Source organism: Poromitra crassiceps (assembly GCF_964638095.1).
Source record: "Poromitra crassiceps genome assembly, chromosome: 8".
Taxonomy (NCBI): domain Eukaryota; kingdom Metazoa; phylum Chordata; class Actinopteri; order Beryciformes; family Melamphaidae; genus Poromitra; species Poromitra crassiceps.
This window is the reverse complement of record NC_139629.1, coordinates 54,011,508-54,037,642: the sequence shown is the minus strand read 5'-3', so window position 1 is coordinate 54,037,642 and position 26,135 is coordinate 54,011,508. Positions and strand designations below refer to the sequence as shown.

The following is a 26,135-nucleotide window of genomic DNA, read 5'->3' as shown; positions in this document are numbered from 1 at the left end:
GTTTTATTTTGTTGACATCAAATTGGATAATGATATTTAAATTCACTCTTCAGCCAAGGATTATAATTTTTGAACAGTAGTGAGTGGTGGTTTTCAAAAAGTGACAATCAGAACTGACTGACACTATCAATTTTATAAACCGCGATAAATGTTTCATGAAGAGCCATTTGAGTACAGTTATACTAATAAGGGTTCTGCTACAGACGGTACAAGCCAAAATACTCCTTTCTTTAACCTTTATACTAGCTGACCAGTTTCAACCATAGTCTGATCTGCTGGCCACTGATCAGCTCCACTGGAGCGGTTGGGGTTAAGGTCCTTGCTCAAGGGCATCTCAGTGGTGGTAATGAGGGAGGGAAAAGTGCTGCTTTTTCATTTTCCCCACCCAGGTTTATTCTGCCGGTCCCAGGGATTGAACTGACAACCTTCCAGTCACAAGCTCGCTTCTCTAACCTTTAGGCCACCACTGTCCCACTGGTAGTCACTATTTCACGACTGTGTAATTTCCGATCATCATTTGAAACCTTTCTTCAATAACTTTATGGCTCTGGATCAACTTAAAGGTCCCACATTGTGCTGTTTTCGGCTGTTTTAAACATTTGTCAGAGGCTCTTTAAAATAAGGTCATGAATTAAAGTGATTTAGTAATTTCATACTTTGACAGCTGTTACTTTACACCTTCAAGTTTATACAAACCACAGTACCTTTAAATTTGTGTAAATAGGCTGCTGCAACTTCTACCAATAGGCTATAGCTCTTTCCTTATGGACAGTTGCTAACATCACAACAAAGTTAGGAGTTAAGAGCCTAGTTTCACATGAGATCTTTAGATGCCTTTGCCAGCTGTGGCCCAGCTGTTTCCCAGCAGAGCAGATAGCTGTTCTTTCATCACTGTGTTTTTTTCTCTTGATTTGGCCACAGCATTCATGGCCAAGGACATCTGGTCCCTCATAGAGAGGTGCTCCATTTTCTTTTTGTGACAAATGGACTGCCAGTCCTGATTTCTCCACTGGTCATTCACCCTGAAATAGTGTCTATTCCCTTTAAAGATGTGATGCATAAATAGATGTGGTATATTTGTATCTTATACCTTAAAGCACACAAGGTACGATATTTATGTAAAAATACATCTGTTTCATCGGCCTAAAAGTGGGGCTGCAACAGAGAAGAGTGTCTTAATCGCCATAACTGAGAGCTCATAGATCTGCATTGTTTGCTTAAAGGGCCACTTGGCTGATTTTCAACCAGCTGTACCATTACAAAATCGGTAGTATATGCAAATAAGCTTCCCTCCATCTTCCCCGGGACGAGAGCTCCCCGCTCATTCACAGAACTTCCTGATCCAAATGATGTCATAGTGATGTAATTTGGACCAGTTTTGCCATGGTGTCACTATCAGCTGTCACTATCATCACTATTACTATCACTATCATTATTGCTCGACCTTCATATAACATAATAACATCGTTATGATGTCATTTGGTCTCGGAAGTTCTGCGAATAAATGGGGATATACTAGGGATGTCACAATATATCGTCCCACAATATATTGCGATATCAAACGTGACAATACGTATCGTTGAGATGAAATCTCATATCGTGAGAAAAAGAAGCTGAACATGGTGGCACTGATCTGCATCTGATTGCATGCTCGCTCTCCTTTTCATTGCTTTGTTTGAACAGACGAGGGACGTTACAGACACGGAGGATGAAAATGGTGAAATTACTCAAATTAGCGTGGAGGATGCCCACTCAACTTACAAATCGATCGCAAAAAAATATTGTTAAAATATTGTATCATATCGTTATCGTGAACCCAATATCGTGTATCGTATCGTATTGTGAACTGAGTGTATCGTGACACCCCTAGGATATACCAGTGCAATCATTTTTTGAGAACATTTTCCTAAACATTTCCATGTATTATTTTTCTGAAGAGACTTCTTTTCAGAAATGCAGGATGTTATAAGATAGATGTGAAATAGCCTTTTGGTACATAGAGCAGTCAGGAGTCTTGAGTTCTCACCAAAACACAACCGCAAAATCACTAAACAGCTTTCTTGTTGGTGCGTTGTGTACTCATGCATTGTATAGCATCATTGACATGTGCATTTTGTTTTGCTGCGGCCATCACCACAAGGGGGAAGTTCACCTCATGCGATTAACTGCTGGTTGCTAGGTGACCGTCCTGGAAAAGAGCCATTCATTTGCAGCTCAGCTTCTGAACAGTCGGAGTCGAGGAGCCTGCTTGCACTGGTGTCAAATCACCTACTGTACACAGACCCGGTGGCCATAGGGATTTGAGGGACAGCTGACTCAAAAATGACAAGAGTGATGTAGGCTATTAGAAATGAGACATGTTCTTGTCATAACTGTGGCTGATGTGTTGAAGCAATATGGAATCTGCTTCTCTGTGCAGCCACAACGAGCAGCAGAAAGTCTCCAATTAAAAGAAAGGGGTGTAAGTGCGATTGTGGGTGAATATGAATATTATAAATTATATCAATTGAAAGGTCTCAGTGGAGATCCTTTTAGTGCCAAGAGGACACAACTGAAATCATGATCCCTAAGTTTTAATTCAACAAAAACTTAAAGCTGTAATAGTAAAAGTAGTGTTTTGTATATCAACTACTTAACTTACTTAGCACGTAACTACTTACACCTTTTTGACACAAAGCAAACCCCCACTTTTGACACTCAACAAGCATTGTGTTATGAGTTTTACAGGCCTTTGAATGTGTCCCAGCCAGGACACATCAATAAGTGATGTGTCAATTTCTTTTAATTATACTAGCAAATGGGAGGGGGTAGTATCAATCAGAATCAAAAAGTACTTTCTTATGTCTAAAGGTTTATTCAAAGTTTGTTTGTTTTTACAGAAAAAAACATCAATCAATCTTGATCAAAGTTACTTCAAGATAAAGATATTAATTCTGATCTTGCTTTACTGTATATTTCAGTGTTGATTGAAGTGCAATTGCTAGATTTAAATTTGTGTTTTACTTTACTTCGGCTACACATACAGTATGTCCATATTCTGCATGGCTGTATTGAGACAATGTTTGTGCTAAAAAGGCATATTTCACTCTTTTGCCATTTAAAAAAGTTAGCATATAATTCAACTTAAACTGTAGCAGTATTGTTTTTATAGCAATGCTCAATCTGACAACACAGATGTCTCCTGTAAAATCTTACGTCCCTTTGGCTCCAAGCCCTCAATATAGTATATATAGAAATAATCATAGTGTTAATCTGTTTTTTTTGGCCTCCTGTGTATATATGAGAGATGTCATTCCATTTGAGGTTTTACAAGATTTATTGGTTTTATTTTTATTCTTGAAAATGTTCCAGAAAGCTCGACACAGATTCTGATCAGGGACATTGAGGAGCAGTCCACTTTGAAAGGGAAAAACACGTCGGTAACCCTCACAGAGGAGAAAATGTAGGTCGATAAACAAAAGTCCTGTGCCGTTCAGTCCTCTGCCGCGTGACACAAAAACCAATCAACTTGACGGTGGTCTCTGATAGGCAGAGGGCTTCCAGCTCCCCACCATTTAGGCTCTCTTAGCCCCAACGTAACTGGAGCACCGGTCCCATTTGTGGACGGAACATGGGCTCCCATCTAATTAACCCAGATGTGGATATTAATAAGATGAAAGCAGGTCTAGACTGGAAATGGGGCAGATGGAGAGGGTCCTGATTTCAGAATGGTCACACTAAAGTGGGACACGTTCGCCCATCCTTTGACAGGGGAATAAAACCTCTTACCATATAAAAAAATACCCTCTGGCCCTTTTTAATTGCTCCCACCCCTCTCGAGGTTTGAGTGCGATGAGAATACCTTCGAGGGGAGACTACATCGCACGAAGACAGAAAGAATTGTCAGGTTGACTGGGAGTGGGAGGTATGCCATTTATTACTTCAATTGTGAATACAGAGGTTTTTTGGGGATCGAGGCAGCTTCTCTTTGCACAAAGCTAGTGCAACTCTTAGGCGATTATACAGATCTGTAAAAGGAACCTATTAAACTTAATTATTTCAGTTCCTGTCAATCCAGCATGGATGCTCCTGCTGCATCCAGATTCTTGTTCTGTGTCAGAATTGGGGCTTATATGTGCTAGGACAAAATGAAATTTACAAGACTGCTAATCTGTTGGGAAATGCCCTATAGTGCAAGCATTAATCCATCATAGATGTATCAAAATCAAAAATGATTTTGCTTGCCTTAATGTTTAGTTCTTACTAACACCATCTCAAAGAGAGTTGTTGACAGCAGTAAGACAGTGTCAGTCAGCGGAGGCCTGGGGAAATTATCTGGCCAAACAGGAAACATTGACAGGTACAGACATGACTCAACCAGCTGACTGTGTTTGTGGTGTCACCAATGTGTGGCATTTATTGTCTCATTCTTAACATGGATGATGGATAGTTCCATTTGCCAAGAGCTTAGCCAAACTGACAATAGACACGAACTTCATACAGTAGAAGGAGCAAGCATTCAAAACAAGGTTTGACAACAATCATCTGTCAAAAATTCATAAACCAATAAATCTCTTGACAAACATAAACATGTGATGCAAAATGCGATCAAACGTTGAGAATAGATAGGTCCAGCGGAAGGAACCGGGCACAGTTCTGGGCACCGCAGTGGCACGCTTTCCTCTGGAGTGCATCTGTCCTACTGGCCTGTACGGTGGGGTCACGCTGCGCGGACGCCGGCTCTGCACCAGGCCGAATACTGTCGCCTCCTGCGTAGTCGAATGTCAGCTCCTCTTGGGAAGCGATGTCCTGGCCAGCAAACAGTGCCAGTCTGGGCACGGCGGAATGCACGCGCACCGGCACCATGAACAGGTTGGGCAGGCAGGAGTGGTTGAGACCGCGGCCGGGTCCACGAACGTCTCTGTCACGGGGCCCTGACCCGCGTGCTCCCTCACGGCGATGATGTAATTGTTTTCCTCGGGTCCCTGGGCGAGCTGTCTGCGTCTGGCCTCCTCAAAACCGATCACCTCCCCGGCATACTCGCACACAAAAGTCCCACGAGGAACAGGCTCGAGTGTCCGCGCCCCCCAGCCCCTCTCTTTGGTGCGGTAAACCTCCAACCTGAGCCTCGGGCCTCTTTGGACCACCCGGTTCGGGCAGGCTTCACTGCAGGCACAAAGTGCATTGCACTCAAACACGGGCGTGCAGTGACCGGCGTTGGCACCACTGCTCAGGTCCAGCAGCATGCCACTGCTGTCATATGCCTGCCCATATGTCTGCAGGCAGGAGCAGCTCTCAGCCAAGCAGGAGTGGGAGAGGCAGGAGCACCCAGGAAGGGTGAGTTCACTGGGGTCAATGGCACATCCTGGTCCCTGAACATTATCTGGTGAATACTGAAAAAATGACATCAGAAAAGATGAATAAGAATTAGAGTATGAGCCTAAATGCTGATATGGACACAGGACTGTAACAAAAAAGAGGCCTATTCTCAAGTGAGGCCATAGTACCCCTAATTCCTGCCAAATATGCAACTGCATGTACATTTATGTGAAGTAAGTATTGGAGCAGAAATCAGAGTGCCTTGAGTTTGCTGCAGCGTGTTTGAAAACAGTCAACATGAGAGTTAAGCTACAATATAACAACTCATATTAAACAACTACACTTCCATACAATATCCAAAACTGCCCACATTAATATGCAGCCAAAACCGTGAACAAGGAGTGTAAAGTAGGCCAGCTCCTTTGGTTCAAGAGAGTGAGTTATTTTTTGAATCCCTGTAATAATGCAGTTGGCTGATTCACTGGTGGCCTGTGATGGTTTGCTGCCATCGAGTGGTGAAGTGCTGTAGTAACAACAGAGAACCACCATTATCATACTTCCTGAATTGTTAGCTTAAGGAGAGGGGCTGGCTTCGACGGCCCTATATGGGCCAGCCCAGACCCCTCTCCCTTTTGCTTGTTTTGGCCGAACTGCCAGGTTTTCTTGTTTTATGGTTTTGGGCTTCTTTTTCTTTCAGGAATTGGGAAAAGAAATAAAAACCCCTATCCTTTTGATCATTGTGTTGGCGTCCTTTTATGTTATGTTCTCCACTTGAGCCTTGATCGATTTATGTATTGTGGAGGCCATAACAGGATTATACTATTATATTATACTGTAATCATGGTTACAGGTAAGCACTGGTATTGGCCATTAATCGTAGGCTACTGTGTAGGCTACAAACGCATAATATTCTCTGATATAAGGCATGGGATAATAATGTCAATAATCCATTATTAATCAAAGTAAGCAATATAGGCTACCCAATAGATTACTTGTTTAAACACACAAAGAACAGGGAAGGCAAGGCTGGATCTCATTTTGATGTCCTTCATTTTAATTCATAGCACATGAGGCTTACAAGGTGTGACATTAACATACAACAGAGGTTTGTGGTGGTAACAAGGTTTACTCTATCCTCTACTGGTAGGATATGACATCACTTCTCATTGTGTCAAAAGCTGATATAAACCAAATGCAAATGATCTGATTAAAACAGGGATGTATGGAAAATCGGCTTAGTCCAAAGGCATTTTACTAAAAACAAATATTGAAATACCAAAAGGTATTAAGTAATATGTTTCAATATTTTTTTCCATACGCAAAACAAGTGTGGTGTGAATAAGCCATAAAAATATAGACTTTGCCTTTTCTTTTCTCCTCCAACTACCAAGTTTACAGACATAAGCATGAACTACACAACTTCAAATATACAAAAAGATATCAAACAGCTACAAGCATATACAGTATTTACAATCTCAGCTCTGGCGTGGACTTCCAAGTCAGAAGAGTTATTACCAGGGACCACATTCTAAACAATGCTTGTTTCTCATAGTTTGATACTTAAAAAAAAAGTGTTTCCGTGGGTATAAAACAGAATGTTTCTGGAACAGTTTTGTTCACAGCAGTCCTTGTGAAACCAGATCCACTATTAGTACAGTATGTGTCACAGTGGTTCATCACCCTCTCTCCCCTCAGGTCCATGGATCACCCAAGCTCTACAATCTCCCTCTCTGGAAGATGGTAGATATTAAAAAAAAAAAAATCCATACGCAACACAAGTGTGGTCGGAATAAGCCACAAAAATACAGACTTTGCCTTTTCTTTTCTCCTCCAACTACCAAGTTTACAGACATAAGCATGAACTACACAACTTCAAATATACAAAAAGATATCAAACAGCTACAAGCATATACAGTATTTACAATCTCAGCTCTGGCGTGGACTTCCAAGTCAGAAGAGTTATTACCAGGGACCACATTCAAAACAATGCTTGTTCTCATAGTTTGATACTTAAAAAAAAAGTGTTTCCGTGGGTATAAAACAGAATGTTTCTGGAACAGTTAGTATGTGTCATAGTGGTTCATCACCCTCCCTCCCCTCAGGTCCATAATAATAATAATAATAACTTGGACTTATATAGCGCCTTTCTCGAACCCAAGGATGCTTCACAGGAGAGAACAAAACAAGGAACGGTAGACACACAAAAGACGAGCGCACAGGGACAAAAATAAAACAAAGCAAAAGGCACAAGAGCAAAGAGAGGGACAAATAGACAGGCAAGAACAGTTAATTAGGGCCAAAGGCCTTGGTGAACAGATGAGATTTGAGTGGCGTTTTGAAGGCGTCCAGGGTGGGAATGTTCCTGATATCAGTGGGGAGTGAGTTCCAGAGGGTGGGGGCTGAGGCGCTGAAGGCCCTGTCCCCGAAGGTCCGCAGCCTGGTCCGGGGGGTGACAAGCAGCACGGAGTCAGAGGACCTCAGGTTCCGGGGGGGGGGGGGCATGGAAGTGGAGGAGGTCGGAGAGATACTGGGGGGCACGGGCATGGAGGGACTTGCAGGTGAGGAGGATGATCTTATATATGATGCGGGACTTGATGGGGAGCCAATGGAGGTGAATGAGGGTGGGGGTGATGTGCTGCCAGGGCTTGGTGTGAGTGAGAACCCTGGCAGCTGAGTTCTGGACATACTGGATCACCCAAGCTCTACCATCTCCCTCTGTGGAAGGGTGGGCACACGAAGCCCGGCCTCCCGTTTCGGAAATGCCCCCGTCCCCTGTCGTCCATGCCCGCTGGTCCCATAGGGTGCCGTGGTGGGAAAGGAGGGCCGCGGGGGCCGAAGGGCATGGGCATCCTGAACCGATCCGGTGGAAACATCGGCCCTCTGGGCATCATTTGAGGGGGCATGTGTGACATGTTTGGAGGTGGGAGGAATGGAGGTAGATGAGGATTTGGCATGGCCGGGTTTGGCATGCCCGGGGGGTGCTGCAGGGGCGGCATACCCAGTCTGCGACCCACCGGGCCAGGCAGGCTCATCATGGGCGCTCCTGGAGATCCCAGCTGGTCTTGGCTGGATTCCTCTGTGGGTTTTCCAGCTAAACCTGCTAAAGGAAAGCACAAGTGTCAAAACATCAAACCAATTACAATCATGGTGAAAATATTGAAATATGGATCTTTTCATATAAATACTGAAATATACATTGTTTCATATACAATACCTCAAGTCCAAAGAGTAAACATTTAAACCAAACCTGGTTATAAGCTCCCACATTTTACCTTTAGGTGATACTTGAAATTTTTTTTTTTTTTTTTATTTATTTATACAGGGGGAGGGAGCGCCCTATTCACATTCCCCCAACATTCACACCTGGAAGCTGACCAGTACAACCACAGTCTGATCTGCTGGCCACTGATCAGCTCCACTGAGAGCGGTTGGGGTTAAGGGCCTTGCTCAAGGGCACCTCGGTGGTGGTAATGAGCGAGGGGCCATCTTTCCCCACCTAAATTTTTCCTGCCGGGCCCGGGGATTGAACCGACGACCTTCTTGTCACAAGCTCGCTTCTATAACTTTTAGGCCACCACTGCCCACAATTCCACAATTTCATCCCACATTTCATACATGTCTTACCTGGTGGCAACTTCATGGGGTCAAATCCTGGGGTGATGAAAGGGGATGTAGGAGACAGCAGGATGGGGCCAGGAAAAGCAGGTAGACCTCCAGCTATGGCTGCTGCCTGTTGACTTGCTGGCTGGCACCTGCAAGACAAGCACAAACAGTGGCATCCCAATTTAGATGAAAGTCAAACCAGGAATAAAGCCTTCATGCGATGAACTGCTCAAAAGAGAAACGACATCACCATGTCCTGATTCCACAGTACGAAGGGTGTCTCTGGAAAAATCTGCAATTGTCAGTAAACATTTATTTTAAAAGCTTACTATGTCCAGGATTCATTATTCAAATTGCAAAACATTTATTCCAACTTTGGTGTGATGTTTCTGGTAAGGCCTCCCTCCATGGGTGGTGCTCGTGGCGCTGTAGCAATGGCTCGCATTCTCCACAATCCAAATGTTGTGTAGTTTAGAAAATCTCAAATGGACCCATACAAACATGAACAGCGGTGGGAAATGTAATGGAGAGACCAGAGCATATACAGTACAAGTAAATGTTACCTGAGATTCTTTATGTTTCTTTAACACACTGTGGAACAGATAATACCTCCTATTGCATGACATTGACAATGCATTTGAAAGGGGCTGGATGAGTACTTTGACAGAGTATAGAATAACTGGTGACTGACTGTTGTTACAAACCAAATGCCTCAAGATATACAGGGTCACTTCAGTACGGAGGTGGTTCATTGATCGGTGATGTCATCAGTGACAATGTTATGTTGGTCTGAGGCTATATAAGATGTGGGTCTCAGGCCATATATAAGAAAGAATTCATAACAGATAGAGAACCATGTTCTTCCAGTGGACCTCCAGTCACCAGGTCAAAGCCAGTACCGATTAAGCAAAAGCATACCTCAGTGACAGGTGGCACTGGGCTGTCCGCCTTGACATCCACGCTGACTGGCGGCCAATGCAGGAGGCTGTAGATGTCACGCTCACGGCCGCAGGGGCGCCTCTGGTAGGTGGCAAACATCCGCCGAGCCAACATCTGAGCCTGGCGGTCCGCCCAGATGTTTTCTGAAACAGGAGAGGGAGATAAACGTGTGTGAGTTCAGTTTGCCTGTTTGTCTGTGGTGCAAAACGACAGAAAGAAACAAAGCCTATTAAATTTGGTCTTTTTCTTGGTGGGGGGGGGGCTTTCCCTTTTAAAAATCCTCACTCAAGCCCAAAAGATTGCAAAGTGAGTCTGCAAAGTAATCAATCAGCCTTAGATGAATGGAATAGCAATAGCACAACAAAACTCCATGACTGATTCATTCATTGCTCACATTTGGATGTGTCTTGGAAAGCATGTTATAAAATAAGCGTATTCTTATTTATGAGACAGATCCACTGACCTGGCAGAGTCGTTTCTTCAGCGGCGGGGGTGGCTGTGGGGGGAGGGGCGGGGGAGGGCACCTTTCCCGGAGCAGCGTCCAGAGTGACAGGCACGGGGGCAGACTGGGCGACGGGCGTTGCCTGAAGGAGACAAGATTTGGATCTTTTGAGGGGCATACTTGTACATTTGATTTGTGAAGATATCATTATGTCGTGCACTGGGGTTGGAGAGAGATGGTGAGTACAGGGTAGGTATTCATGAGAGCTTGGCAGTACTCGTTTACCTAAAACAAGTCTGAGAAGCTACTTTCCCCGATCCTGATGCTTTTCCTCACGTCTTTCTTTCACTTGCATCTAATGTGTTGTTGTTGTTTCAATACACTTTCTTTGAAGGCTGTAAATTGAGTACTGTAATGTTATTTGGGTTTTAAATGACAGTAACTTGTAGCTTCACCTTAGAATGCATTAGGATGTTTTTTTAAATTAGAAGAATGAAAAATGCATATTGTGAATCATGAAAATATCTCAAAATAGTCTGGTCGGGCTTAATGTTCCAAATAATTATTGTCAGGTTCTAGAGCTGACCTAAACTGCCTATAGTATGCCATGATTTATGAGAAAATATTGTTTTGTGAAAAGTTGTAATAAAAGGGCAACATCGGCTAATAACCTCCACTATGGTGTGGTGAGTATGAGGGCGACCAGAGAGATTCCAATTACCAACAAGCGTTGGTAAACAGGAGAGTGTTTGGTGAGTGACAAAGTGTGAAATGGATTCATAGTATTCTCACATGCATTTGTTACAAATATGGTGCGTTGCCCTCGACACTAATGGCTGTGGTCAATTGACTACGGCCATTTTAATACAACCACATGTCCTTTAACTGCAAACAACTGTTGCTGGCCAGCCAACATCGCTGTGAGGAGACGCAATGAAGCAGCACAAGAGACAAAGAGACTCCTATTCATTCTTATGTCACTAGACCTGAAACCTTCAGGGTGTGTAAAGAGCACCCGTGCAGGTGACCTGACGGAGCCGGATTTTATAATTAGGGCAGATTAATTGCCCTAATGCTGAATGCCCGAAGGCTGATGCTATAGTTCAGTGATGATGTCATCAGTGATGATGGAGCCGGACTTTCTTAGGCGGCGTGCACACCAAACGTGTGTGAACACTTTGGAAATCATGTCGAGAGTGCTTCCATTGCACACAAAACACAGCGCATAGAGCGTTTTTTTGTGTGCTTTGTTTTGATTTCCCCTGCAGTGGCGTGCAGTACAGTTCAGTACGCAACGATCACACGGACGGGAGCCAGCTGGTTTCGTCTGTTTGATGTTGTTGACTGTAAACATGAAAGCCAGATTAATGCCAATTCTGGCTGCAGCAGCGGAGGTTGAAGATCCCCCTGGGAGGAGAAGAGGTACGAGGAGGAGTGACATTGATCGCTGATGTCATCAGTGACAATGTTATGTTGGTCTGAGGCTATATAAGATGTGGGTCTCAGGCCATATATAAGAAAAAAATCATAACAGATAGAGAACCATGTTCTTCCAGTGGACCTCCAGTCACCAGGTCAAAGCCAGTACCGATTAAGCAAAAGCATACCTCAGTGACTGGGCTGTCCGCCTTGACATCCACATTGACTGGCCGCAGGAGGCTGTAGATGTCGCGCTCACGGCCGCAGGGGCGCCTCTGGTCGGTGGCAAACATCCGCCGAGCCAACCTCTGAGCCTGGCGGGCCGCCCAGATGTTTTCTGAAACAGGAGGGGGAGATAAACGTGTGTGAGTTCAGTTTGCCTGTTTGTCTGTGGTGCAAAACGACAGAAAGAAACAAAGCCTATTAAATTTGGTCTTTTTCTTGGTGGGGGGGGGGCTTTCCCTTTTAAAAATCCTCACTCAAGCCCAAGAGATTGCAAAGTGAGTCTGCAAAGTAATCAATCAGCCTTAGATGAATGGAATAGCAATAGCAGCACAAAACCCCATGACTGATTCATTCATTGCTCACATTTGGATGTGTCTTGGAAAGCATGTTATAAAATAAGCGTATTCTTATTTATGAGACAGATCCACTGACCTGGCAGAGTCGTTTCTTCATGTTGTTTAAGGTTCTTCATGCTGGCAGCCATGAGCGGGAGGCGGAACGGGCGGAGGAACTCCCTGGCAGCTTGTATCTTCTCCTCTAGGATGATGGGCTTCCAATTTTCCGACTTGGGAGGCTCCGGCTTAATGTTCTCGGCATCCACCAGTTTGTCCTCCTTGTCCTCCCAGGTGAGGTCAGGATCCTCGGGGGCAGGAGAGGCAGTGGCGGGGGCCTGGGCTTCTGGTGCCGGGGCGGCGGTCGGCTCGGGCTCCGGTGGGGCCTCCACCACCTGATCCTGGAAGGAAGCAGGGAGGGCAGAGAGCGATGGGGGAGGAAGATTAGTGCAGGGTCCCCAGTAGAAACGGCCCACCAAGTGACTGGTAAACAGGCAGGTTGAGAGTGGAAAACAAACAAAATCACACACACCTCTGCATAGGCATCCAGGAGGTCTCCAACAGCCTCCTCCTTGTTCAGTTCCTTCATCTTCCTCTTCTTCTCTGGCACGGACACAGCAGCTACAGGAAGGAATACAATTACAATCAGCCTTAGATGAATGCAGAGTCTGAGCAATAGCACCACAAAATTCCATGACTGATTCATTCATTGCTCTTGGATATGTCTTGGAAAGCATGTTATAAAATAAGCTTATTCTTATTTATGAGACAGATCCACTGACCTTGCATAGTCGTTTCTTCAGGGGCGGGGGTGGCTGTGGGGGGAGGGGATGGCTCCTCCCTCTCCTCTTCTCCTGTGGGAGGGGCGGGGGAGGGCACAGTTTCCGGGGCAGCGGCAATTGCTGCAACTGTCTCTGTGGGAGGAGATGTTTCTGCCTCAGTGACAGGTGGCGGCACTGCGCCCCCGGGCGCAGCCTGGGCGGGCGCTGCTTGGGCGGGCGCTGCTGCCTGGGTGACTGGCACTGCCTGGGCGATCTTGCTGAGGCGGCTGGTGTCAATGGGTCGGCTCTTGGTGGAGATGGGCGCCGTGTTCCAGCCCTCGTCCTGGGGAGCGCTGCGTGGGCCCGGGGTGTGAGGGCCTCCGCGGCCCCCGGGACCCCCTCCGCCCATCTTGGAGAGGAGAACCTGCTGGACCTTCATCTGCTCCCTGTTCTCCTCCAGCTTGGCGTCTTTGTGGATCTGGTCGATGGTCTTGGGGCCCGCCTCGCCTCGCCTGGGCACCCAGTTGCACTGGGGTTGGAGAGAGATGGTGAGTACAGCTTTTGCGCAGAAAGGAAAGAATAAAAGTGTGTGTGCTTCAGTGTAAACCTCATTGGCCAATGTGCTGACTCGGACCAGCTCATCTTGCCTTGTAAAAACTGCTGCATTCTTTCAGGGAACAGAATTTAGCCAGGAAGCCACATTCATTCTAATGCCACTACACTGAACGGGCTTTATAGAGCAGCACTGAAATAAGAGGGTGAGGGGTAAAACAGTCCAGTGGCTTTGTAGTCCGCTACAGCAGTGGTTCTCAACCTGGGGGTCGGGACCCCCCACGGGGTCGCGGGATGATTGTCAAAAGAGAAATGATGATAAAATCTCCCATACCAATGGTTTAATGTATTATGAAGCTATATAAACTATAAGAACCATTTCAGTGAGTGAGTGAAATCAGTGTTGGCTTGGGTTGCGGCAGGAGGGGGTCGTGAACTCCAGCCTAAAGTTTTTTGGGGGTCGCATTTGTTACAAATATGGTGCATTGCCCTCAACACTAATGGCTGTGCTCAATTGGCTACGGCCATTTTAATACAACCACATGTCCTTTAACTGCAAACAACTGTTGCTGGCCAGCCAACATCGCTGTGAGGAGACGCAATGAAGCAGCACAAGAGACCAAGAGACCCAATTCATTCTTAAGTCACTAGGCCTCACTGGTAAGTTAGCAAAGACATGGACTTCTTTTCAGAAGACTGCTAGAGTAAGCTAGGGTTGAACTCACCCGTCGCAGGTCCACCATGTCCTGCAGCATAAAGCGGATCCTGGAGGAGATTTTCCTTTCCTTGATGATCTTCTCCATCTGGTTGAAGTACTGGTCCATATCAGGCTATAAAGACAACCAAGACGCTTTGGTGAGCGTACGTTTCATTGTGTTCAATTTGCAAGCCGAAACAATGTAAACCATATTGAACTTGCCCATTCCACCACTACACTAGACCTAACTCTTTCTCAAGATCTCCTCTATGTGTGCGTTGTTGTACCTTGGCCTCCTCGAAGTCCAGGTCCTTGCCGATGGTGGTCAGCAGTCTGCAGAGGCACTCCAGGGACTCCTCGTCGTGGTTCTTGAGCAGCTTTCCAATACACTTGTGCATGATGGCCTCTCTCAGCATTTTGATTTTGTAAAGCTCACCGATGAGCTTGATGTTCCCGAGGGAAAGTCTTCTCGCCTTGGCCTTAGACTCCTCCAGCTCCTCTCTGAGCTGCTTGGTCTCGTCCTGCAGAAACAGAGAGGTCAGAGGTCAGGGAAGGGAGCGGGACAGGGTTTCAAGGCACGTTGGCTTACATTACATTTCTGGTGAATTTATGCGCACAGATAATTTAACACTAAACATCAGAAAATTTGACCAAATTGGATCTTAATGTAATGGTGCAAATTCTTCCTCCCAACACACGGTCACCTTCAAATCCCTCCCACCACACTTCAAGGTTTGACCATCAACTCGACTCGACCCTCCCCCTTCAATATATTCTGAGGCAGGCACATACCCCTGAGGCAGCGTCCTTCTCAAACTCCTTCTGGCAGCGCTTGAGTAGCAGCTTGCGGAAATCCACAGTGACTCCCGGCTCATCTGTGGTGGGGACTTTTAGCTGAGGAGAGCATAGTAAAGGGACAGTTATTACGGTACACAGTTGGTTAACTTGGTTGAGGATGTATAAGGGAGAAGGGGTGGCTCTCAGTTCCTTCATCTCATCACTTAATAAGTCAGTGGCTCAGAGACGTGGCACAAGTTAAAGGAACACTGCCCATTTTCAACCAGCTTTGTATCATTAGAACATCAGTAGTATATCAGAAAACTGTAAACTGTTTTGAAGTCTGTCATTTAATTTGACAGTTAATGAGTGTTAAAGTGTGGACCAGTGACATCACTGGTCCACACTAACTCAAATTAATAACTCATTAACTCAAATAAAATCTCAATAACTGTCAAACTAGATGAATGATGAATAGTTTGACAGTTATTGAGAGTTGATTTGAGTTAATGAGTTATTAATTTGAGTTAGTGTGGACCAGTGATGTCACTGGTCCACACTTTAACACTCAATAACTGTCAAATTGCATGACAGACTTCAAAACAGTTTACAGTTTTCTGATATACTACTGATGTTCTAATGATACAAAGCTGGTTGAAAATGGGCGGAGTGTTCCTTTAAAGACTGGAGCATGGCAGGCAGGAGCATGCATATACTGTAGGCACCTACCGTCATAAGGCAGCAGCACATGTTTGCATAGACCCCCGAGAAGTTTGGCTCGGAGATGGCCTTCTCAAAGATGAGGTCTATGACTCCTTTTAACCTCTCCTCTGTGTCTATGGTCAGCTGTTGGACCTGCTTCATCAGCTGTTCGAACATCTGCGGGGTCAGCTTGTTAAGTATGCTGCGCACACGCTTGAACAGGTCCTGGGTCTTGGCAAGCTCGCTCTCCTCGGGCTCCTCTGCTCCGCGAGTGCGGGCCGGCTTTTTGGCCGAGGGCTTCCAAGCCTTCTGGGCCTTGTTGAGCTGCACGTCGTCGGTAAGCGACATAAGGGTGATGATCCTCCTCGGGTGAGGCTCTTTCCTCTGGCCCTGTTGGGAATGGCGTGGCCCGCCGACGCCCATCATGCCCATGCCTCGAGGCTAGAAGGAGGGATGGGAAGGGAAGGACAAGGAGATGGAAGAAGGAGTGAGACGATGAGAGATTTCAGCCAAAAACATTGAATTACCCAACTACAACCTTCAAGTGCAGGCTTCTATCCACTTAACATTTGCTGAGGGTCACTTACTGGTCCTCTGGCTGCTCCAGGTCTGCCCAGATTGGCGTAGGAGGGTGTGAAGTCAGGGCCGCAGTTCATCCCTGGTAGACGACTGGGGTCCAGTAGAGGGGTCTTATTCGCCTGAATAGAGAGAAACACAGAGCAGAGGTAGCATATCAGAAAACTGTAAACTGTTTTGAAGTCTGTCATTTAATTTGACAGTTATTGAGTGTTAAAATGTGGACCAGTGACATCACTGGTCCACACTAACTCAAATAAATAACTCATTAACTCAAATCAACTCTCAAACTGTAAACGGTTTTGAAGTCATTCATCTAGTTTGACAGTTATTGAGAGTTGATTTGAGTTAATGAGTTATTAATTTGAGTTAGTGTGGACCAGTGATGTCACTGTCGTTTAGAAAAATGTAAATGCATGACAATTGCAGTCACAAGACTGATTGACATTGTTAGTCCCCCTGCCAGAAGGTACAGGCCTTGTGTCCTGATAGGGATAAAGTAACATGGTGCAAATATACAGGATTCAAATAACATCTTATCTCTAAAGACAAGTGCAGCAAGAGAAAGAGAGCTAGCTAATACACAAGTATACAATCAGAATAACTATACTCTTAAAAAAGTTTAAGATCTACATATAGAGATTTAAGCAACAAATATGAAAAGAAAGAAATGTACAGTATACTACCCACATTGCCAATACAGTAGAACCATTCTAGTTCTTTACCCCTAACTATGTGTACAGGTTTAAACAGGTCTTCATTCATAAAAGGGCATGTCTCGTGTCTGAATGGCTGTAACGTGTCTTTACCTTGTCTAATACGACTCCCCAGATGGCTGGCAGACCCTGAGGCTTGCTCAGGCTGGCAGGGATGAACTGGAAGCCCAGCAGGAACTCCCTGTCATAAAGCACTGCTGCTCCTTGGGCGACTGCCATGTGTACCTGAAGGAGACAACATGTGTAGTCTTGAGGGGCATACTTGTACATTTAAGAGCAGAAATTAATTTAGGCTCACCTGCCAAAGACTGGCACACTAGAGTTTACCGGCTAGGAATAAAAGGTGTGGTCTAGCTAGAAAACCACGTAGGAGCACATGTGAAACTTGTAATGTAGCGATAGATGTCTACAATTGTTATCAAGCTGCTGAAGTTGCATTCCTTTGCTCTGAAAGAAATGAATAAAAATGTGATTCTTATTCCTTCCTCTGAAGGCAGGTGTTGACGTATCATGAGGGCAGTGTAGGAAATTTAAAAAATATTTTGGGGGCAACTTTTGCCCCCACTGTCTAAAAACTCGGGGCATTTACAACATTTTTGGGGCATTAAAAAAAAAAAAAATTAGTGCATAAAGTTGCTAAAGCGTAGTGTAAACAGAGATGTTTGTGTGAGTGTGTTCTTCATCGTTGTCTTCTGGCAACGAGCTTGCAGGTGCTGAGTGTGTGTTAGAGATGGAAATTAAATTAATTGGATGAAAATGAAATTATCAAAATATTGGGGCAATTTTAGCTGGATAGCTGGATGTCGATGGTGGTAATTAACACATAAATTATGGTATTAATTAATGCTAGGTGTTGATGAGGAATTAATCCATGATGATGTAACAGGTTAATATGGTCCCGCTTATGAATTTCACCAAAACACCCCATTTTCCTCTGGGAATCTCCTACTTGTGTGCTCTAGAGTTTAGTGTTTCCAAACGCACCCACCGCTGCAACGTCATTATGTGCGCATGCACGCAGCTCCGGTCACAGTCTCCTGGAAGCCATATTTATTTGGGATGATAGCGATGGCTATGCGAAGGCATAACCCGCCCCTCTCTGCCTCTGATTGGCCTAGCGTCAAACTTCCATCCAAACACATTCGCTTGGCTATCCTGCATTACATCTCTTTCTACAGTCTGTGGTCAGACCGTCAGACTCAGACAGACAGCAGTTACGCTTGCTAGCCTGCATGAAAGACGCCAGTGTGTTTATGTTTTTAATATAGTCATCTAAGGTTTATAACGCTGCCGCTACTCTTGGCAGTGCACGTACGTAGCCTATAGACAGAGAATTGATCAAGGGTGATATAAAACAGGGTTATTCAGCTCATTGTAACACAAGAATGACATGTATTTTATGTATTATTGTAATTTAAATATTAATCAGAGGAAACAAGGTGATGAAATTTAGAATGACAAGAAAAAATACACGTTCTTCATATGCCTGTGCAATAGGCTAAGTAGGCCTAAATAACTGTTATACGGTTTGCAATTGTAACGTTTAATATAATAAAGTAAGATCTCACACATAACCTTTTGATTCTATATGCTGCCATCTGCCATCTCATGCTTGTTGATGGAATGATTGTTTTGCACCTGCTGCTCACGTTATGAACAAATGAATGCTTAGATGACCCTTACATCCTCAGCAGAAACTAACTGACTGCAGAGTCATTTGAATAAAGTATGAATGTTAGTTAGCTGTCCAGCAAACACTCCACTAATCGCCTATCTAGTTATATTAATAATGCTTGTAAGTAGCCTACTTCCCTCCGCAGCATTGTGACATTGAATGAAAGTATAGGCTATATTAGGCTCGTTTGAGATGACTTCTGGCTCGCCTGGGAAGCAGGCGAGAGCAGCCGAGTGCAGTCAGTCAATCCGACCGAGGCAGAGAGGGGCGGGTCATGCCTTCGCCTAGCCTTCGCCATCATGGGAAAAAAATCTCGCCTCCTGGAATGTCAACGAGGGGAGTGAGACCGCGCATAATGTACACCAAACCCTGCTCTATGTGTCACACAGTAAACAACCTGAGACCCAGTACTGCCTCTTGCCTCCTGAGTGTCACCACACACACACACACGAACACAACGCAGTCGTAACGCACAGGTTACAATCATAGGTGTAGTGCCCGTAAAACGCTTCTCCGAGGGGTGTTTTGTGTGTGTCAGTGTGTGTGCATGTCGAGCTATGTCGAGCCAATAAAACGAGCACACATACACACACACACACATACACACACACACACACACACACACACACACACAGACACAACACACACACACACACACACACACACACACAACACACACACACACACGCACGCATGCACGCACGCACGCACACACACACACACACACACACACACACACACACACACACACCTCCCCCTGCTAAGTAAACACAAGCGGGCTCACTGGGGAGCAGGAGGCTTGCTTGTCATGTTAAAAAGCGCACCCCGTTTACTGGCTCAAGCGGGCGGTGTCAGCACTTAAAATAACAGACTACACCGCAGTGAGCATGACAAGTGCATCCTCATTTGATATGCAAAAAGGATGACGTCAACTTTGACGTCAACTTTCTGAGAAGTTTACTTGCAAAGTCAGAGACAGAGCCAGTCAGTCGGTCATTTGGCAGCGTGACAAGAAGAACCAGCCAGGAGAGGTAGACGACATGGGATGAAAATGAGCCAAACTCGCAAACGCAGCAGCATCTGGATGCACAGAAAATATATCTTTCAAAGCAGGATCAACACACAATGTAGAAACGGTCCATAATGGCCCACCGTCAGGCCTGCTCTTGGGGCAGTCGATGCCTACCAGCCGGCGCGCCAACGACGTAATGATGATGACATCATCAACGATGACAATGATGTCATAGCATAGAGTTCACCTGTGAGGTCATCGGCGATGTCAGACATAACACCGATGATGTCATAGTTCCCTCGAACGTTGTGACATCACCAATGACGTGATGTCATACACCGGAACGCGCCAATATAAACAAAGTGTTCCGTGACGCAACACCACATCCGAGAGATTCCTGCTAGATTCCTTCCACTCCCACATCATCACAATACTACTGCTGAAACCACTCCCACATCATCAGGTAGTACTACAATACTACTGCTGAAACCACTCCCACATCATCACAATACTACTGCTGAAACCACTCCCACATCATCACAATACTACTGCTGAAACCACTCCCACATCATCACAATTACTGCTGAAACCACTCCCACATCATCAATACTACTGCTGAGACCACTCCCACATCATCAATAGTACTGCTGAGACCACTCCCACATCATCACAATACTACGGCTGAAACCACTCCCACATCATCACAATACTACTGCTGAAACCACTCCCACATCATCACAATACTACTGCTGAAACCACTCCCACATCATCACAATACTACTGCTGAAACCACTCCCACATCATCACAATACTACGGCTGAAACCACTCCCACATCATCACAATACTACTGCTGAAACCACTCCCACATCATCACAATACTACTGCTGAAACCACTCCCACATCATCAATACTACTGCTGAGACCACTCCCACATCATCACAATACTACTGCTGAGACCACTCCCACATCATCAATACTACTGCTGAGACCACTCCCACATCATCACAATACTACTGCTGAAACCACTCCCACATCATCACAATACTACTGCTGAAACCACTCCCACATCATCACAATACTACTGCTGAAACCACTCCCACATCATCACAATACTACGGCTGAAACCACTCCCACATCATCACAATACTACTGCTGAAACCACTCCCACATCATCAATAGTACTGCTGAGACCACTCCCACATCATCACAATACTACGGCTGAGACCACTCCCACATCATCAATACTACTGCTGAAACCACTCCCACATCATCACAATACTACTGCTGAAACCACTCCCACATCATCACAATACTACTGCTGAAACCACTCCCACATCATCACAATACTACGGCTGAAACCACTCCCACATCATCACAATACTACTGCTGAAACCACTCCCACATCATCAATAGTACTGCTGAGACCACTCCCACATCATCACAATACTACGGCTGAGACCACTCCCACATCATCAATACTACTGCTGAGACCACTCCCACATCATCAATAGTACTGCTGAGACCACTCCCACATCATCAATACTACTGCTGAGACCACTCCCACATCATCAATACTACTGCTGAGACCACTCCCACATCATCAATACTACTGCTGAGACCACTCCCACATCATCAATAGTACTGCTGAAACCACTCCGACATCATCAATACTACTGAAACCACTCCCACATCATCAATACTACTGAAACCACTCCCACATCATCAATACTACTGAAACCACTCCCACATCATCAATAGTACTGCTGAAACTACTCCCACATCATCAATACTACTGCTGAAACCACTCCCACATCATCAATAGTACTGCTGAAACCACTCCCACATCATCAATACTACTGCTGAAACCACTCCCACATCATCAATAGTACTGCTGAAACCACTCCCACATCATCAATACTACTGAAACCACTCCCACATAATCAATACTACTGCTGAAACCACTCCCACATCATCAATACTACTGAAACCACTCCCACATCATCAATACTACTGAAACCACTCCCACATCATCAATAGTACTGCTGAAACTACTCCCACATCATCAATACTACTGCTGAAACCACTCCCACATCATCAATACTACTGCTGAAACCACTCCCACATCATCAATAGTACTGCTGAAACCACTCCCACATCATCAATACTACTGCTGAAACCACTCCCACATCATCAATACTACTGCTGAAACCACTCCCACATCATCAATACTACTGCTGAAACCACTCCCACATCATCAATACTACTGCTGAAACCACTCCCACATCATCAATACTACTGCTGAAACCACTCCCACATCATCAGGTAGTACTGCTGAAACCACTCCCACATCATCAATACTACTGAAACCACTCCCACATCATCAATACTACTGAAACCACTCCCACATCATCAATACTACTGAAACCACTCCCACATCATCAGGTACTGCTGCTGAAACCACTCCCACATCATCAGGTAGTACTACAAGTCTGTCATCCACCGTCAGTCACACCCATGCTGCATCTACCTCTCAGTCTGAAAATAGAACTGGGCCTACATCTCTGCCTGCCCAGGCACCAAGAACCACAGGCACAATACCAAAAACAAGACAGACATCTCTCCATGATTATGCAGCACCTGTTGAGACTAGGGATGCACCGATCCACTTTTTTCACTTCCGATCCGATTCGATACCTGAATTTGGATATCTGCCGATACCGATATTATGCCGATACCAATATTTTTCTTGAATATACAGTATAGGCAAAGATTTGGCCAATTAAAGTTTTTTTTTTTATATACCTTGCAAAAAGCAGACAAAATTAAGAAAATATACAAGGCAAAGAAGGATACTATTATACATTATTACACAAATTACGGCCAGCTGTGTGCTGGAATTGCAAAAAAAAAAAAAAAAAAAAAACCCCACCCCCAATTCCGATCCGATCCGATCCGTGAATTAGTGCCATATCGGCACCCGATACCGATATTGGATCGGATCGGCCCCATCCCTAGTTGAGACAGGGGAAGATAGATGAAGAGCTTGCTAAAATGATTGCCACTGACTTCCAGCCATACAGATTACATAGCCAGGGCGCTATGTAATTTGATATGAACGTATCCTTCAACGTTAAACCTATCTGAAAAGTAGGATCACTCATTCAACTCAACATCAATCTACAAATAAACATCAATGTGTAAATAATAAGTAAACAATAAGGCACTTGCACAATACAAAGAAACATCAATAACTCAAATGAAGGCACTATCAGTGGACAGCGAACGGGCACTGCAATTTAGCATGAACAAGGAGCCACATGGCAGACGAATCCACCGCATGTAGAACACAGTATAAACGTCATTCCACACAGACAACAACAAATAATAACACTCACTTGTTCCTTGGACCCACAGCAGCATATAACAAAAAACCCCAGCAACTGGATCAGCAAAACTACCAATAGAGTCCACTCTGTAAACATTAGCAAAGCTCTTCTAGTCCAGGCATTTTACGCAAATATGTGGGTCAACCTCACACTAATTGCAACAAAACCACACTCAACTGATTTTGTATCCTCAATATGTCCTCAATGAAGGAAAAAAAGTGTTAAGGAAATGTATGAAGGGAAAGTTTTGAAAATGACCTAAATATGATGGTAGCCTATGGAAGCCTATGGAAGCCTTTTTTTTTTTTTATGTGCCATAAATCTCATCACTTATATCCTGTATGTGTTTTTTGCTTCAAGGAGAAAATAAAAAAAATAAAAAATAAAATAAAATGTTAAAAAATAAATAAAAAAACGTTTTTGGTAGCATCATATGGGTCATTTTCAAAAATTTCCCTTCATACATTTCCTTAACACTTTTTTTCCTTCATTGAGGACATATTGAGGATACAAAATCAGCTGAGTTTGGTTTTGTTGCAATTAGTGTGAGGTCAAGTGACTGTTCTGCTGGCTGCTGGTCTCCTGCGGCATCAGAGGAAGGGGGGTGGGGGGGGTGGGCATGTCTGGACTAGTCCTTCGTCACAGATGCAGTTTCAGCACGGACTCGGGAGATACTAAAAAATAAATGCTCTGGTCTGCGAGGCCCTCTAGTGGACTAGGCTCCAGGCGGCTGCCTGTTCGGCCTGGTTCAAGGACCGATTTTAAGCACCAAAATCGGCCTGCATGAGTCAGAAGAGACCCCCAGCATGGCGGCGGGGGTACAAAACAGTTTCAAACGAGGCTCCGTAACGGCAACGACTGTAGCCTACAGTACGAGCAAAGATGGCTACTGTGTCGGCGGACTGTCATCAGTGCGCTCCGACCGCGTCGCGTCCCCCGGGCGGGGATCGGCTCTAACATTGCTAAGTTTCCTGTCAGAAAGTTAGCGTTAGCTAAGGATATTGTGTTAACAAACTTAGCCATTTGTTCATCTCAAACCTCGGCAGGTTTGTGTCTGGTTCTCTAGTGTTACACTGGCAAAGTTAACAAGTACCCCTCTAACGTTAGAATGCTAACGCTATAACGTTACCTGACTGACATCACTGTACTGTAACTGAACACGACAAGTTAGCTCACGAACTATGACAATGTTTTAGAAACTGGCTAGCAGTGTTCGTGAGCTAACTTGTATCCCATTGAGGATAACGGTTAGCAAATGTAAAGACATCAGCAACTGTTCATCAAACCCCGTTTGTGTGTCGTTCATTTCAAAACAATACTTGGTTTATGTCACCCCCAAATTGCCAAATGTGTTTCTGCTTACCTGCTGCTGCTTCTTCATGATGAGAGTGAAAATCGATGCTGTTCTGTTCTTCAAGTGAAGAAAGAAGTGATGCTCCGTGTGAAAATACCCGTCTGACTTCTTAAGAGAAAACCGGTCGAGTGCGGAAAACGGCAGATCGACACTTTTTTATAGTGTCGGCTCAGATTTGAAAAATGCCAATATTTATGATTGGCCCATCAACTCACATCTCGTAGCGAAATCGCGCACACGCCACACACGCGTGCATGAGAGCTGAGAGGGGGGTCATCCCTATGTTCCCCGGGTAAGTTCCCCGTTTTTCCCAAATGGTGTCCACCCGCTATGCCGACCACCCGCAATGCCGACCTTAGGCGTGGGGGTGGGAGAGGTTAGGTTTTGTTGGCCTCCGTTCACAAGTGATTTTGTCACCCTGCCTGTTTCCGATGAAGGCGTACCAGTACCACCTACTAGTGGCCAGAGCCATAATGGCCCAGAGCTGTTCCTGGGGGCTTGGGGCTTGGTGACATGCAATGTCAATGTGGCTCCCAGGACCAACTCCCCTAATTATGTTGCGCCCATGACGTCAGTGTTCTTTTAATACATCCATGGGACAGACCCCGAGAGTTTTTTTTTTTTTTTTACAAACCATTAAAATATTCAGTGAAATAATTAGAGTTAAAGTAGACTAAAATTATAACGTTGTGTCTTGTGTGTAGAAGTCACGTAGAAGTAGAGACGGATAATTTAACTGGTAGAAGTCCCTTTTACTTATTTTGGAACTCTTGACAGGAAGTGGCTGTGTCACTCGTGCAGGAAACGGAACACGGATCTGGGTCGAGTGTCAGAAGCGACGTGTCATTCAGTTTAGTACAGTTGATTTCAGTTCACTCAGCTGCTCCAGAGTTCTATTTATATGTCTTTATGATAGTTTCACGTCGTCCACGGTCCAGCTGCAGCCAGAGAGTCTGTCTGTCAACTGTCTGTGAGTTTCCGCCTCTTCTTCCTCAGTCAGCCAGAGCACCGTGGGGAACTTTGCTGCAAGTCAGCCTTAGCTTAGCTTAGCTTAGCTAGCCTAGCTGGAATCACTGTAGGTTATGTTTATTTGGGTCGGAGCTCAAAGACTTCACGTTACTCTTACCATCAATCTGTTGTGTGTGTGTTTGTGGGAGAGACAAGTAAACCACTGGCTAGCTGCATGCTAAAAACACCTGCTCCCATTCCTCCGTCAGACAGTAACAGCAGATACTGTTAGTAACCTACAAGACTGTAGTAGACTATCCTAAGACCCTAAAAAGTACCACTAATAAATTGATATGTATATAATAATAATACGTGCAATATAGAATAGTATTTATTCCATCAGTGTAAACATTGATTAAATAGGTTAGATACACACACACACACACACACACACACACACACACACACACACACACACACACACACACACACACACACACACACACACACACACACACACACACAAAGACATGTGTTAAGTGGAAATAACTAGTAGATTTCAGAGTAGACTTCAGAAGTCTCCAGCTTTTACCAGCAACTGCTGCCTTAAAGGATAAGTTCACCCAAAAATCAAAATGCAGTCGTTATCTACTCACCCCCTAGCCCCATAAGTGATGCTACTACTGTACTCCATATACACTCGTACAGTCCTAGCATCAC

The 26,135-nt window shown here is 44.9% G+C and overlaps 2 protein-coding genes across 2 annotated transcripts in view; both read right to left on the bottom strand.

Moving 5' to 3' along the window:
- Positions 1 to 24,494, bottom strand: part of LOC310780808 (uncharacterized protein) — a gene marked incomplete at both ends in the record, with an annotated part of 118,416 nt that extends 93,922 nt beyond the window's left edge. The window contains 4 exons of the mRNA XM_083641310.1: positions 15,775 to 16,188; positions 16,335 to 16,445; positions 17,133 to 17,264; positions 24,477 to 24,494. Coding sequence (XP_083497436.1) covers positions 15,775 to 16,188; positions 16,335 to 16,445; positions 17,133 to 17,264; positions 24,477 to 24,494 — 675 coding nt within the window. The remainder of the gene's footprint in view (positions 1 to 15,774; positions 16,189 to 16,334; positions 16,446 to 17,132; positions 17,265 to 24,476) is intronic.
- Positions 4,588 to 6,140, bottom strand: LOC310781608 (histone-lysine N-methyltransferase SETMAR-like; the record flags this gene model as incomplete). Its single annotated transcript, XM_083642212.1, is given in 3 exon segments — positions 4,588 to 4,883; positions 4,886 to 5,372; positions 6,132 to 6,140. Coding segments are annotated over 3 exon segments (792 nt in total).
- Positions 24,495 to 26,135: the final 1,641 nt, after the last annotated feature.